Source organism: Cygnus atratus, chromosome 12 (genome assembly GCF_013377495.2).
Source record: "Cygnus atratus isolate AKBS03 ecotype Queensland, Australia chromosome 12, CAtr_DNAZoo_HiC_assembly, whole genome shotgun sequence".
Taxonomy (NCBI): domain Eukaryota; kingdom Metazoa; phylum Chordata; class Aves; order Anseriformes; family Anatidae; genus Cygnus; species Cygnus atratus.
In genome coordinates this window covers 10,191,572-10,207,055 of record NC_066373.1, presented here as the reverse complement: position 1 = coordinate 10,207,055, position 15,484 = coordinate 10,191,572, and the positions used below count along the sequence as shown (strand labels likewise).

Below are 15,484 nucleotides of genomic sequence, written 5' to 3'. Positions count from 1 at the left end.
AGAACAACTTTAGATTAAAAAAAATATATTAATATTACAGTTTGTTCTATATTTACATTATAGTGAAGACTCCAAAACTGAAAACCATTGACCATAATTGGCTATAATATACAAAACAGTTGTGCATTTGCAATTATCACTAAACCACTTTTCTTTATAATCTGCACAGCATACAGGAACCTGATTTCAAATGTTCTTCATATAGATGTTTTAAGTCGCAGTCACCTGAGGTATTTGCTATAGCTTTTACATTTTCTTATAGTCATTGTTCTTTGTTGCAGTGAAAAAGATATATTTTCAGAGTTCAAAACATTATTTTAACTATTCTTTAATGTTTTAATACTGTATGTAGAAGACAACACACTATTTTAAAATTTGACATAACCCCCCTCATAAAGGTTGTCTTTTATTTTGTCTTTTTTGAAAATGTTCTTTTAAAGTAATTCATGTCTGTATCTCGATTTTACAAGTCTATATGTACATCAAAAAAGGGAGGGAGGAATTTCTAATCAAGCCGAAGTGTGGTAGACATTTAGCTTCTTGTGGAACTACATTAATAAATGGATATTAATTCCTCTCTGACATTTGTAAAATATAATCAAAAATAATTACAAGTTTATGTTACTAATTGGTAAATCAATAAACCTGCATTATTATTATTATTAGAAAACATTATATCAATATTTGACTCAAAAAGCACTGACAAATGAAAAATTTGGAGTTAGTCCACCTTTACTGCTTAATATTTTAAGACTTGCTTTCTTAGGTTATATTTTGTCAGTTTCCTTTAAACCCACCCGTATGTTGGCATGTGAAAGTAATTAAATCATATGTCTACTTGATCTCACCTTTTTCTTGTATATCATTTAATTTTATTGAGAGTTAAAAGACAAAGTATTTGAGACTGAGAAGTAGGTGAGAAGTTTTCCTTCATATCTGTGGATCTATTGCATAAAAATGGCATAGTATGAACCTTAGCAGAGATATGAAAACCTAAACCACAACTATCTCAACAAATCCTTTTAATAACACTTCTTTGCTGAAACAAAAAAATCTGAGCTTTGCATGAGCACATTACTTTTTTCATTTTGAAGTCTTCATCACCCTTAGCATATGCTCTCAAAGCAAAACTAATTGAAGAGTGTTTGTTCAGTTCTTCAATCTGCATAAATGCATTTTTGTGTGGACCCTCAACATTAGCAAATGTAAAACAGGATTTAGGCTCTAGGCCTGAGGAATAAAACTGTTTTGTCATCGGAATATTCAAGGTCTGTGAGATGTCACAGATAGCATTAGTTCATGGCCCAGTCAATTTTATCTATTTCAGATCATCTAATTGAAAGAGTTTTTTTGACTAAGTGAATTGGAAGGAAAGAAATAATACAATAGTAAAAGTCAGCAAATCTCTGCTTTCAACAATTTGCATTTAGGAAATTAAAAGTGTATTAGCCTTAAAAATTATTGCAATGTATCAAGTAAGGAAGCAGTAGCTCTCTTCCAGAATTTAAAATTATATTCCTTAACAGCCAATATCAATGTTTTCTTTTCCACAGATAACTTTTGACCCCCGAAAATATGGAGAGGGTACAGCAAAAGAATAGTTAACCTTTTTGTCTCAGGAAAACCATATGTCTATACAGGATACTAAAAAATTGTCTCACTTTCTTTCACCCAATATAATAATTCTGCTCAAATGGACCTGGGAAAGTAAATATAAGTTTGGGGATGACAAATAAGTTTTCTGGTTTAAAACAAAATTCTGCATTATTAAGGAGTTAGACAAAAAATATGGCTAAAATACCAAATTATACTACAAGGCAGGGCATATTTTGAAAACTAGTAATCACCTGTGGGCCTATGTATTTCATGGGATTGGTAATGACATACAGAGTTTTTCACCACTGGGTCCTTGTTCCAAATCTCAAGTAGCATGATCCAGAGAAATAAGCCCAAATTTAGGAGCTTTTAAGTTCCTAGTTCTGCACAAGTCAAATAGCTGCAATGAATCCGGCTAATTATTTTAACCCCTGGCTCTATTCCTCCATCCACAAGATGCAGGAACAATTCACAGATTTATTATACTGATAACTGCTTTGATAAAGAAGTGTAAATTTTTCCTGAAATAACTATAAAGCTATTTTCCCTGGTGTGGATACTATTTATTAATATTAAAGTTCTTAGAGTCTGCCAACTATCTACACTACTGTTTTTAAAGCATTCTAGTTTGTTCACATGAATGCATTAATACTAATGTAAAGAAGCATTATACTAGGACATTCACTCCAATTTGAGAAGCGAAATGCAGCATTTTGTGGAAGTCAGCTCAATTCTTGTATAACCATCTTTGGAAAGTCACACTCCACAGAATTGCACTACCGTAATTTTCTATATAGACCACATCCTATTCCAGTATCTTAGCTCTTTCTACAGAAATAGAGAGGTCAGTATAAAACACCATTACACTGGTGTTTACAGTAGAAAGTTTTAACAATGCATCACGATTGAAACGTACTGGTATCTGACAGTATGCCATAGGCACTTCTTAGAGGTGCAAACACACAGCAGATGTTTCTCCAAACATGGGCTGCAAGATTCATAGCTTTCACAATGGGACATTTTCTAGATTTCCATTCTGACTGTTTTGGTGGTATAATTAAATAAATGTAGTGGTGAGCTTAAAAAAGCTTGTCAAAAGGAATAAGCTCACCTGAAAGCAGAGCTTTGCATGAATTGGCCTTTATGAATTGTTGTCTTCCTTAAACCAAACTGCCAGTTAAGTACTACCAGTACTTCATAGGCCAATTAATGGCTATCATGAATAAATTAGTGTTCTGAATCAACTGTTTAAAAGACAAGTGCCAATACCATGCAAATTCTTGTCATACTGTTGTCATTCACAACTGCAGACTGAACAAGCACAGAAATGAAATCAATCACTGCCTTCACTCTCAGACATTGGTCAGAAGTGAAAGTTCATACTCTAAGACACTGAACACTCTCCCTGTAAATAAACTCAGGAAATAAGTGTCAGTGCTATCAAATACACCTTATATGACAAGTAAATGCATTTCTTTCTAACCTGGAAAACAGCCTACGACAGGCTTACAGTGACAGCTTGGTCTCCATGTCCATTCAGCCTTTGGATTCTCTGAAGAGAACTGAACAAGTAGAATATCAGCTGCTATTAAATGTGATCTTTTTTTTTTTGATGCTTTCTTTTCCCAAGAGTGAAAAAGACAAAGCAATAAAGTAAAATAAGCAGCAATACTTTCATGTACATTTAAACTACTTTAATTCAATACTTGAAGATGATAAACTCTGTATTCCATTACAAACCCTCAATCACCTCAGTGCCCACATCCAAAGAGAGGATATCACGCATAATCAAACCCCAAGGCTAGCAGGTGAAAAGAAACAAAAAGGATATTTACTAAGAAAGTAAGAAGGGTTCAAAAATCCTCTTAAAAAGTGGGATGTATCAAACATTAATCCACCTGTGCACAAACCCATAAGAAAGTTGTGTATAATACCACACCTCCTGCTCCCCTGGCATGTCATGTTGCTGCAATCAGTCTCTGACCTCACCACAGAGTAAACACACTGCCTGGAAAAAAACACGTGGGTTGAGAAATTTCTCTAAAACTCCCACCTCAACTTCTCTAGCCGCAGAGACAGTGACTATAATGTTCTGCTTCATGAGCATTAAGGCATTTTTTGTTTCAGGAAAAATTAATATTTCTTTCTTGGCCCAGAGTTAGAGTATACAAGAGTCAAGTTCCTGACTTCTTTCAGAACTTCATAAGGAACTAAGCATATGTGAGTTTAGTTGTAATGTAGTTTCAAAACAATTAACTATGTCAGTCTGAAATATGTCAAAACTGCATAGTGAAAACATGCACTCCTCAGCCAGTATGAAATAAAAAAGTAAGTGTCAAGCCTGCTAATGTCAGCACTGTAAGTTTTTCCCATGCTACTAGTTTGTAATTACAATGAAATTCATACAAAGGTAACAATCTCACTAAAACATTTAAACCCATACCTTGTGGTCTAATGGTCTGAGTTATTACCACTGGCATCCTAATCTGGGTAGTCTGGCAAGCAGGGTTTCGTTTCACAGTTTGAGCAGATGTTGACTGGATAATCTGCTATTATTAAAAAAAAGTATACTTATATTATACTCTTTATACACAAACACACACAACGTAAATACACTAATACCTCTAATTACTAATATAAGCATATGGATCTCTACAAGCACAACCAGCTAGTGACAAAAGTCATTTTCATGTAATGCATGTGGTTGTGTGTGTGTGTATATTCATATTTAGCTGTTATACTTTAAAAAAAAACAGATATTTGACACAAATGTCATATGTCACAACCGTCATCAAAAATATATTTCAAAGATGTGCATTAAAGTTTAGACCTTTGTCTTCAGATTTTTTTTTTCAGAAAGCATTTTTGTAGAAGAAAATGCTACAATAATTTGAGTGGTATATACTTACAACCATTAGGGTTCTCACTATAAACCTATGCTTTTTAAAGAAAGTATATACTAGAAGTAAATTCCAAAATATTATGGGTTCCAAGGTCAGAAATACACAAGAAGGAATGCAACGTTTTGTGGTGATCGTACAGTATTTGTCTTTTAAACGTTAATTCGGTATTCTCATGTTTTCACTTACTACTAAAACAAATTCTGAGGTCCTTACCCAAAACTGAAACTGGGCCAGAAACTTAGAATTTGACTCACAAATAAATTTAATCAAAAAGAAAAAACTCCAAGGGTCATTCCTAAGCGATAGCAAAATGTATGTTCATGAAATCAGGGACAAGGTAGGCACAGATGTAAAGAACAGAAGATTCAGTAAGACATGTGGATGCTGCAGAGCTGGAAAAAAAAAAATCCTTAAATGAACTTTGAAAACAAAACACATGCAAATAGCTGTAAATAAGATTACAACCACAACTCAGGTCAGAAAACCTCAGAAGTCATGTGCTCTTCACAGTCACAACTATGTTAGTGCCATAGCATAATGGTCCCATTGCTGAATTACAAGTCTCTGTCTTGCACCATTCAGTACTACCTCCTAGAAGACAATACACAATGCCATACACCACCATACGAAGCAAACAGGAAACACTGCACCTTTATTCATTGTTATTCTTACAAAGTATCTAAAACCATATTAATCAGCTGAACAACGAAGACAAAATCTCTGACTTCAAAGTGTGCTATGGAGAAAAGGAAAGGAGAAATATATACTTTGTTTTGTTTTCAAATGAGATGTAAAAGTAGGGAATTAAGAAGCTGAGGAACAAATAGGAAAGTGTTCCATCAGCAGGAACCTGGGTTCCCCAGTCTGAAGATGAAAACTACAAATAAAAGAACAGAGTAGCGAGGGAACAAGACCTTTAATATAGTCTGGAGAAAAAAACAAATAGGAATATTGTGAAGTTAGGAAATTGCATTCTGTACAACCTAAAATATTAGAAGTTGAGAGGTCATAATAAACCTGCAGATGGAGAAGCATTAGCAATAGCTACTTGCAGAAAGAGAAAAGGGGAAAAAAGATTAAGGATTCAGCTTCAACTACAGACACTGAAGGAGAACAGAGTATTTGGACTAAGCACAGAAATGGGACAAGCGGATATAAATTTATTTAGTCAAGACAGGCAATGAGTAAATAGTAACACTCAGAAGGGAAAGAATTAAGTAGGTACCACAGGAAAAACATAGACGATAAGAGGGAAAAAGTTGAATTTGACTCCATTTTCAAGCACACAACACAGTTTCCATGTACAAGTATATTTTAGTAAGTAAGGAGACAGCCCAAAAGTAAAAAAGGGCTATTGATACAGAAGAGGAGAATGTTGCCACTTCCACAGTAATATATTGGATGAGTTTTCAGAGAATATTGAAGAAAAGCAGACATACCTTAACTGGCCGAAAGTCAGGCCAAAAAGGACTTATGTGTGACCTGCAGATAGAATCACCGTCTGGTACTACAGTAATCTTCTGTCATTAAGCAGCAAGCAACTTCTAGAGTTCAGAATCAAATTGTTTCACCTGATTAATATTTTCATGTGAATACCCTAAGAAGTCTGTCATTAACACCATTAAAGATAGGCTAATATTTAACCTTTTAAGATCACACAAATAACGACAATGCTTTCTTTATTATTAAATACATTCAAAATACATTAAAAAAATGTTCTTTAACAAGCATTGTACTAGGACCTCAACATAAGTGCTGAAAATGTAGGAAATGACTGAGAAATAATCTTTTCCAAAGGGTGTAGATCAGAATCAGCATTTTAAATTCCATATTGAAACTGACCAGCAACAAGGAACAACCGCACCTGAACTCAGAGCAACATTTTACAGTAACTCGGATTTCATTTTCTATATGGTTTTAAGATACATTTCAACACAGATGTGATCTTCAAATCTGGAATCAGTTAAGGAATAAGTATTAGCAATTTGTTTGTGAAACAGAATGTGCAACCTTCTTTCCAAACAAAGTACCTAGTAAAAACTAATGAATCAGAGGTAACTTACGCTACATCACAATTTATAAACAAACTACCACTCTTCATCAATTAAACTAATTCAAATTGTTCTAATCCTCTTGCCTATTTTCCCCATAACACAAATATTTCTATTTTGTCCTGAATTTGGCCTGGAAAATATAGGCAATGAACAAGATACTGGCAAGCCAGTCTGGGAGATGATTAACTTAACCAAAATTATGTTCCATTTCCGACAGCCTAAAAATGTGCACAACGAGCGTACCCCCATTTAATGTAATTCATTCATATACTCAATCTTGAATGACCAGTTCGTTCAGGATTTCCTAAACCCGATGTATATAGAAAATACAGAAGTGGATGTTTTTAGTATACTGAGGTTATCAGAGACATCATTTCAGCTTTAACAGAAGGAGAGTTCTTATTGCTGTCTGCACTTATATAAAGGGAAGGTGTGGAGAAGACAGATACAGGCTTTTCTGGATACACAATGGAAGGATGTAATGCAATAGACACAAGCTGGAATATGGGAAATTCCTCCTAACGTAAGAAAAAACAATTTACTATAAAGGTGAGCAAACACCGGAACTGGTTACCCAGAGAAGCTGTGGAAGTTCACCTTGATGTTCACAACATGACTGGTTAAGGCCCTGGGCAACATGCTCTAATTGGACCTCCTGTGAGCAGGAGGTCAGACTAGACACCTCCCAAAGTCCTCTCCAACCTATATATTCTACCCCTACTGCCAAAATTATAATATTAATGATATTTTAGAAGTGCTGAATCTGAAAAGGTGGTAAGACTAAAACAGTCTTCAGTTTACACAAACCACTCATCATTCCATCTCCACTAAAAAGAACGGAATTCATTTTCATTATTACCACCACTGAAGACAGCAAGCATAACAGTAGAACAGTAACAACAAAGACACAGAAAACACAGAAGGTTTATTGTGATTTAGCTATTGCTTGGAGTTGATAATAATCTTGGAAAATAGCAAAATTATCAAACAAAACTACAATTAAGACAGTGCCATGACAGCACAAGTACTGTCATAGATCGGCCTATTCCTCTTCAATCTATCAGTCAAAAGTAGAAGAATCATCTCAGTGGCTGCTGCACTTCAAAACCGTTCAAGGAATGTACTAAAGCAAGAAAGTCATGGCCTTGCTTCTTCTCAAATGTCAATATGGTAGAAGTTAACTTCATTCTTTTCTATAAAATAACATTTCTCTGCAAAATAACAAGCACACTTCTCACAATAAGTATTCTCCTTTTATTTCACCATCCTACTCCCCCCCAACCATCACCACTCTGCTGCACTAATGAGGCTCGCTTTGATACATCGTTTGTCTGCTCCTCCAAACAAGTTCCTTCTCTCACTTTCTGAATGCTCAGACTACTACTCTGTCCATTTCTCAGTTTTCTCATCTGAAAAAAATTTCACATCTGAAAAAAGGGCTGTGTACGTGATGGTGCTTGTACAGAACAAACAGATTTGCGGATGAAAAAAGGATATTTAACAGACATATTACTGATAACTAGAATATTAAAATGGTCACAACTGAAACATCCATTTTTCTTAAAGACCTTCTCAAAAAGCTAAGATTCAATAACTATATGACAATAAAATTATAGTGCTCTCTGGTCCCAGTCTTAAGCCAAAAAGTGATGGCCATGACAGGTGTGAATCTTCTACCATATGTATTATTGCATGACAAGGAACACATTACAGATGTAAAGACAGATAATTAACACAATACTCAAGAAGACAATAATTAAAAACACAAATGATCAACAGATTGAGAAAGATTTTGGCGCATAAAATGCATTGAAACAGAAAGACTGATAACTTCTTTTACTTTCTCCTTCCTAAATGGCAGGTATTAAATAAAAATGAACGCTACTACCTACAAATCATTAAAAGAAAAGAACCTTTATGACGATTAGATTAGAGCTCACTGCTAAAGGCTTCAAGGACAGGAATTTTGCACGTCTCCCTGATCTACATGCTGCTTTACAGATGCATAAGGTCACAATGGTATGTTTCCGCTTACCTGACAATAGCTGGAAAATTAACCTAACTTGATTTACATAAAACATAATTTGCAACAGAAGCATCTGATCCAGAAGTTTAAGCAAAACAAATATAGCAATAAAACCAGCAAAGGAAATAGATGTTTCTGCAAAGAATGGAACATAATAATAAATTTTCAAAATATATCTTATACTGAGCATTTTCTCTCTCAATTAAAAAAAAGTACTGTAGAAGGAAGAAACAAATACGCCACTTGTAAATGTACAGAATTCAGAATGGCCGAATGTCTGATATGACATTTATCTTCACTCATGAGTAAACACTTGCTAACTCACTTGTGGCTATGCCACTTGTGATTTATCAGTCTACTCAATCCTGAAGATAAATGTCATATCAAACCTCAGCTACCATGTAATCTGGCAGCATTAACTTCCAATGTTCATGCATTTACAGACCTAAGTTCATATTTACCATTATTTAAACATGATGCAACAGTAACAGAATTTTTTACCAATGCCTCAAAATTTGCGTAAGCAATTACTGTTTTCCTCCCAAACACAAAACCTTTTTCTACTTTTTAATGCAGTACATAAATTTTTATGTTAATATGGCAACAATATTGTTCCATTGTGTATATGCTTTCAAAGAAGCAATGAAGTAAATAAAAATAAAAGCCACTGGATCACTTGACCCACTTGCTCCCCAGTGTACCACACGATCCTTCCCAGTACTTTATCTAGGCTAATTTTGAATGTTTCCAGTGATGGCTCTTTCATCACTTCCTTTGGGAGACTGATTACCATCAAATAGTCTGTTCTACTGTAAGGACATTTTGCCTTATACCCAGACGAAATCCTACTTCGCTTAATTTTATCCCATTGTTCATATTTATACTCCCTTAGACTATTCTAAAGATTTAATTTGATAGACTATGTCTATCCTAAGTCCTGAAAATATTTGTAAATGTTTTTGATACTCTCCTTCAGTCAGTATTTGACCACATTACTTGCATTTAGTATCTCTAAAGCTTTTCTTTCAGTCTTTGCCCTTAAGTTTGTCCTCTAACAGACATATTTTATTACTGGTTTCCAAACAGCATGCATTGCCCGTGTCCTTCTTATATTAAGGTATGAGCCCATGAAATTCCAACAGTAGAACCCATAAAAATAACACAAAAACTCACTAAACTGTATTTGAAACATGCATGTAATCTTCTAACTATAGGTTTTGTTCCTACTGAAGGATCCTAAATATCTACTGCTCAGCATCCATTTTTATTTAAATTTCATTGTGGACCAAACTTCAAGCCAGCAACTAGATCTCTCTGTTAGTTCATTAACATAAACTACTCCTTTTATCCAAATAGCCATTTTCTACTCTTCCACTAGAGATTTAGAAGACCAACACAGAACACTGCTATATAACATGATTCTTGTTCTGTCCCTTTATTTTATTTGCAAATTCCATTGTTCTATCTCACTTTCTAGGAGCCTCCAACTAGATCTGCACAATCTTTATACTACTTTACGAGGAGCGGCTGAGGGAGCTGGGATTGTTCAGCCTGGAGAAGAGAAGGCTCAGGGGCAACCTTATCGCACTCTACAGATACCTTAAAGGAGGCTGTAGAGAGGTAGGGGTTGGTCTATTCTCCCACGTGCCTAGTGACAGGACGAGGGGGAATGGGCTAAAGTTGCGCCAGGGGAGGTTTAGGTTGGATATTAGGAAAAACTTCTTTACTGAAAGGGTTGATAGGCATTGGAATGGGCTGCTGAGGGAAGTGGTTGAGTCACCATCCCTGGAAGTCTTTAAAAGACTTTTAGATTTAGAGCTTAGTGATATGGTTTATTGGAGGACTACTTAGTGTCAGGTCAGAGGTTGGACTAGGTCATCTTGGAGGTCTCTTCCAACCTAGATGATTCTGTGATAATTAAATTTGTCTTAATTAAGATGAATCACTTTAAATTTCTTACTGTTTCTTTATCATTTAAATAACTGGCTTCAACCTCCAGGAGCACTTTCTTCTTATGATGCAGTGTCAACACAATATAAAAAGTGCAAATCAATCTCCTTTACTCAACAATCTACTTACAACTTCATAACTTTTAACAAATAAAAACCAACTTTGTTATTCATAGAAATTTTGTCTGCTCTACCACCTAGAATGAGATGGGTAATGTCTGCATATATAAGGGTATATAGAGCTCCTGCCCACTAAGAATGACAATTTAGAGAAATTCTGAACGTTGCATTTAGAATAATTACAGAAATCGATTGCTGGCTTATCTCATTAGTGTCTCATCAATGAAATATTAGCCCAAGATTCATCCACATTTCCCCTGCTAGTAGTAGTTAACCAGTACTAATAGCACTATCTAGCTCTTATATAACATAGCTTTACAACAGGACGTACACTTTACAAAACAGATAAATAATCTCCTCTTGCATCTCTGTTAACACTAGAGTTTAATGAAGTTTCCTTTGTGCAATCTTCATTGCATGCTGAACAGCACACAGAGGACTCCCAAGTTGCAAGAAACCTCACTGTAACAGGGTGATGTATCACCACATTAGAACAGCCACAAGCCACATGAACAAGCTCTATGTTCTGTTCTATGGGCAAAACTTGTGTATGATGGGAAACAAACCTGACTACAACTTAGCATCTCAGTACCTTACAGAGTTCTGGGTTCGCTGTATGTATGCCAAATCTGGCTAGAGACAGCTCACACATCTTAGCCCCATTGCTGAGTTCTACAGATATGCTCTGTCTTGTGCTAATTTCTACCCAAATGAACATCAAGGATGCTTTGTTATTTAGGAATAACAACCGGTGAAGCCAATGTTGCTTTACCTTCAGAAATCTCAATCGTGCTAAACTCCTTCTCATATACACTTCATATTGTTTTTCTGGAAACAATAAAATCGCTTTAATGTAATGTAATGTTTTTCATTTGTTTGTTTTAAAACAGCAGAATCTTACAATTACAAATCAGAATAACTTCTGAATGAGCTTTCCAAACATGCTAAGAGAGGGGAGTACTGTGACCACTACTGAATGTAGAAGGGCAGACTTTAAAAAAGAACTGAATTTGCATAAGGCGATGTTTTTTAAAAATACCATTCTGACTGATGAAATTCAAAACATTATAAGATGAGATGCTATGAAAGACTCAATATATGCAATGACAAAAATTAATATCATGTCTTTCCAAATGTGTTGTGAACTATCTCCTAGCGCTGACCCCTTTATAAAATCCCTTTAGACAGAAAAGTCAAACAAAATGAACAGTTAACTGATTTTTAACTTTTTTAAAAAGAAACTGGACTACTGTAACTAGCTGGTTTGAAAAGATCTATATTCCAAAATAGGCTCGCCCTTCTGCAGCTGGACAGTTTGCATAGCCAGCTGGAACTCTCTCCAGTGAGCTTCAGGCTTGGAGAGTCTGGAGCTCAGCCAGTTTCCTCCATCAGTGCTGGCCACCCTTAGGCAAGCCAGCTGTAATCTTCCTCTTCCGGAAATGTCCCAGGCAAGACTGCCAGCAGCTCTTTGCTGTGCTTTGATTTTGGGGAGCACAAAAAAAGTATGAAGAGTGTGATCACTGTCACTACAAAAAAAAAAAAGTCAGTACTTAAAAACAATTACTAGAGTGACATGGAGATGCTGCTGGGTTGTCTGCTTGGCATGTGAGCTAATTGCTGTTGTGGTACATAGGATTTTTTATGCAGTGACTCCTATTGTCTGATGCTACTTTTGTCTGTATAGAACTAATCTGAGGGCCATTTAGAAGTGCTTGGTCAATGCAATGTTTGGTTCTATTAATCACGTATGTTACTGATAAATTAAAAACAAATACAAAAAGCCAGTTTTACAATAAATCCAATGAATTTTCATTTTTCGTGTATTCACTTCTCTATAAAATATGTTCTAGAAGTATTAAGCATAGTTTTGCTCTGCATTTGCTACCTTTAGAAAAAAAAGAGGTCATCTCATGTACCCAGTAAGATGAAAATCCAGTCCTAGAACTATCAGCCTTTGCAGACAGAAAACTTCCTTTGCCAATCAGACCAATCTCCTCAGTGTTCTTTTAGCAGTTGTCAGTTCCTTCGTATTGCACAGGTATGTTGAATAAGATGACAGAGCAACTCTTCATATTACTAGTCTCCACTCACATTAATATCATGATTGCTTGCTTTGTGTATGCATCAGATTGTTAGAGAGAGAAACTAAACACACATGAATGTAAAGACCTGTCTCACATGAGTTTGGATCTATCCCATTCAGAAAATATTCCACAAGAACTATAAGCATCAGTGAGACTCCTCATGGACTTACTGACATTTTCGTTGTTCAACATCAGTGTTTCTCAAAGGGGGTGGGGGGGGAGGGGGGGGTGTAACCTGCCTAGCAGTCACCGGAGTGTTTAGAGTGGGTTGCAAAATGTTGGAAAAAGCAGTGCTACCTGGCAGTACCTTAGCCCTAGGACTATGACGTGAGAGCAGACTAGACATACTGGCCATGAATGATAATAGTGATAATACCTGTAAGAAACCTGCTAGCTGCTGTCAGAAATTTGCTTTCTCCAGGACAGAGACTAATTTGTACACCTACTGCTTGTAATTACAACCAGTTCCTGCTCCCCTACCTTGAAGAACCAATGCCATTGCCAATTTCAGTCTTACAAGACACAGACAAATCATAAAAGTCACAAAAAGTCTAAGAAACACTTTTCTAAATAATAAAACAATCCAGAAGTGGTGGGAAGAACACATTTCAGAAAAGAATTCACATGGCTGAACAAAAAGCAGTCAAGTTAAGGTGCAGAACATCCACATCTCGTTTGTATTACAACCTGCACAGTTGTGTATCTAATAAAAAAACACAAGTCAAATGTTCTTACACCTTAAAACTGTGTTCACAAAAGGCTGGTAAAATTCTATTTATTTCATTTGTAATTTAATTATTTAACAGCCAAAAAATGTAAGGTTCAAAAGACCCAAGGCTCAGATGTTTTCGATCTGCATACTGCTAATTTTAAAATAAAGTACAATAAACATTCTCCCCCCGAACACCCTAAAAGCTATTTCCTTTGTATAGCATACAAGGATAGATCCCTGCAAGGTGTTACATTGTTCTATGTGCATCTCTGAATCTTGATAATATACATTTTTACCAATTTGATATACTTTCTGGAACCTGTCAGTTTGATTTTGAAACCAAAGTCAAGTACTTTAATCATACATACATAGAAACTACAGACAAAGGCATTCTTACATCTTTGCTTAGATGGATGTTAATGCCTATATAAACTTAATGCCTTGGCAAAAATTCTAAATGAGTTTTAATTACAACTGTACACACACACACACCAGCAGGATATATTCATCACCCTCTCAATGACTAAATGGCTGTACTGTTGCCTTATTGGTAACGCCTCTGCAATTAATGAATCTAACCATGTACTACTCCAATATACAATAATGACATGTTTCAGTAAATAAAATATGGCACTGTTTCTAAACAAAACATACTGGTACAGTCCAGCTGTTCTACACAATTTTGTAATTATGTATAGGAGAGTTAAAAATGAGGTAGCTGATTTTAATGCAGACTAATCTAAACAAAGCAACATACCTAATAACATACTAAAAATTTTACTCTTGCCTTTAAGTCTTGAAAAGTTTTCTGTTCTACATCTGTAATTAATTCAAAATCCATTGTGATCACACAACAATCATATTTCTGAAAAAAAGGCCAAGAGTATACAGAGTATTACTTAAAAATTTAAGATATGTTTATAAAGTTATCTAAATTAAGGGTTCGGCACAAAGTTTGACCATGTATGTAAAGATCCATAAAATGAGGTGCTACTGCACAGTACAGAACATGATACAAAAAAAAAAAAAGTATTTCCCAAACAAGCTGAAAAAAAAAACACATTAAAAACTGCTATTCAGTCTGTTAAGAAATTCTCTTTCATACTATAGTACCTACCAGTTGAGAACTCTGATTTGACTGTACCACCTTAACCTGAGGAGGCTGCACTGTATTTGATACAGAGACTGTGCAAATGTTGTTTGGTTGCCTTATTCCTATTGTCTGCGTTGTGACAACAGAGGAAATACTTCCAGAGGCAGATTGAGGTATAACTTGTGATAGCTTGGTTTGTTGAAGTGACTGCTGAGACGGCTGTCCTTGCAAAACTGAATGTTGACTATTCAGTAAAGATTGTCTCAATGCAGGTAGACTTTTCTAAAAACAGAAGAAAGTTGATGAAATATCATGTTTACCAGGTTGACAAAAAATCTTCTGAAATTTGCTGTAAACATAATTAAAAGAATGCAGTTTTTCTGTCAAATTGTACAATCTGCCCAGTCATCAACAAGAAACAATACTGAACACATTTTATAAGAGCGCAAGTTCAGTTTCCATTTTTAGTAAGCTTTCAATCTGAATTTAGCAACTCTGCAGACTTTGACATGCCTTAATTCCATAGTAATGGTAAAACATATAACACTCCCCTCCTCAAGACTATCTAGAACTTGTAGCTTAGGTATTTTGAAAGGGGAAAGAAAGGGAAGGGAAGATAAGACAGAACAGTAGGAAAAGCCCACTGCCTGCTAGAAGAAATAAGCTGCACCAATTTGCTTCTCTTGGCATGCCTCCAGTACCTAGAATAAGATGATTTAACTGTTGATGCCCTACAGCGATAGTTGTTTACTGTATTATTACTGATCTAATGTATTCTGACTGCATTAGAAAAGCGTACTATTGTATGCTTCATGTTCAGACCAGTTCAACCAAAAAATATAGTTCCAAAAGAGTATACTGTACCTTCTGAATAAACTTTTTACTTTTTAAGTGGTAGCAGAGTTCTTTTGAAGTGCTCCCCCCAGGCAGCTGTAGAACGTAACAAT

General features: G+C 35.4%; 1 protein-coding gene across 1 annotated transcript in view; it reads right to left on the bottom strand.

Moving 5' to 3' along the window:
- LOC118246440 (transcription initiation factor TFIID subunit 4-like) overlaps positions 1-15,484 on the bottom strand; it is a 143,460-nt gene that overhangs the window by 109,000 nt on the left and 18,976 nt on the right. The window contains exons 7-8 of the mRNA XM_035543535.1: positions 14,562-14,819; positions 4,040-4,145 (exon numbers count right to left, since the gene is read on the bottom strand). Coding sequence (XP_035399428.1) covers positions 4,040-4,145; positions 14,562-14,819 — 364 coding nt within the window. The remainder of the gene's footprint in view (positions 1-4,039; positions 4,146-14,561; positions 14,820-15,484) is intronic.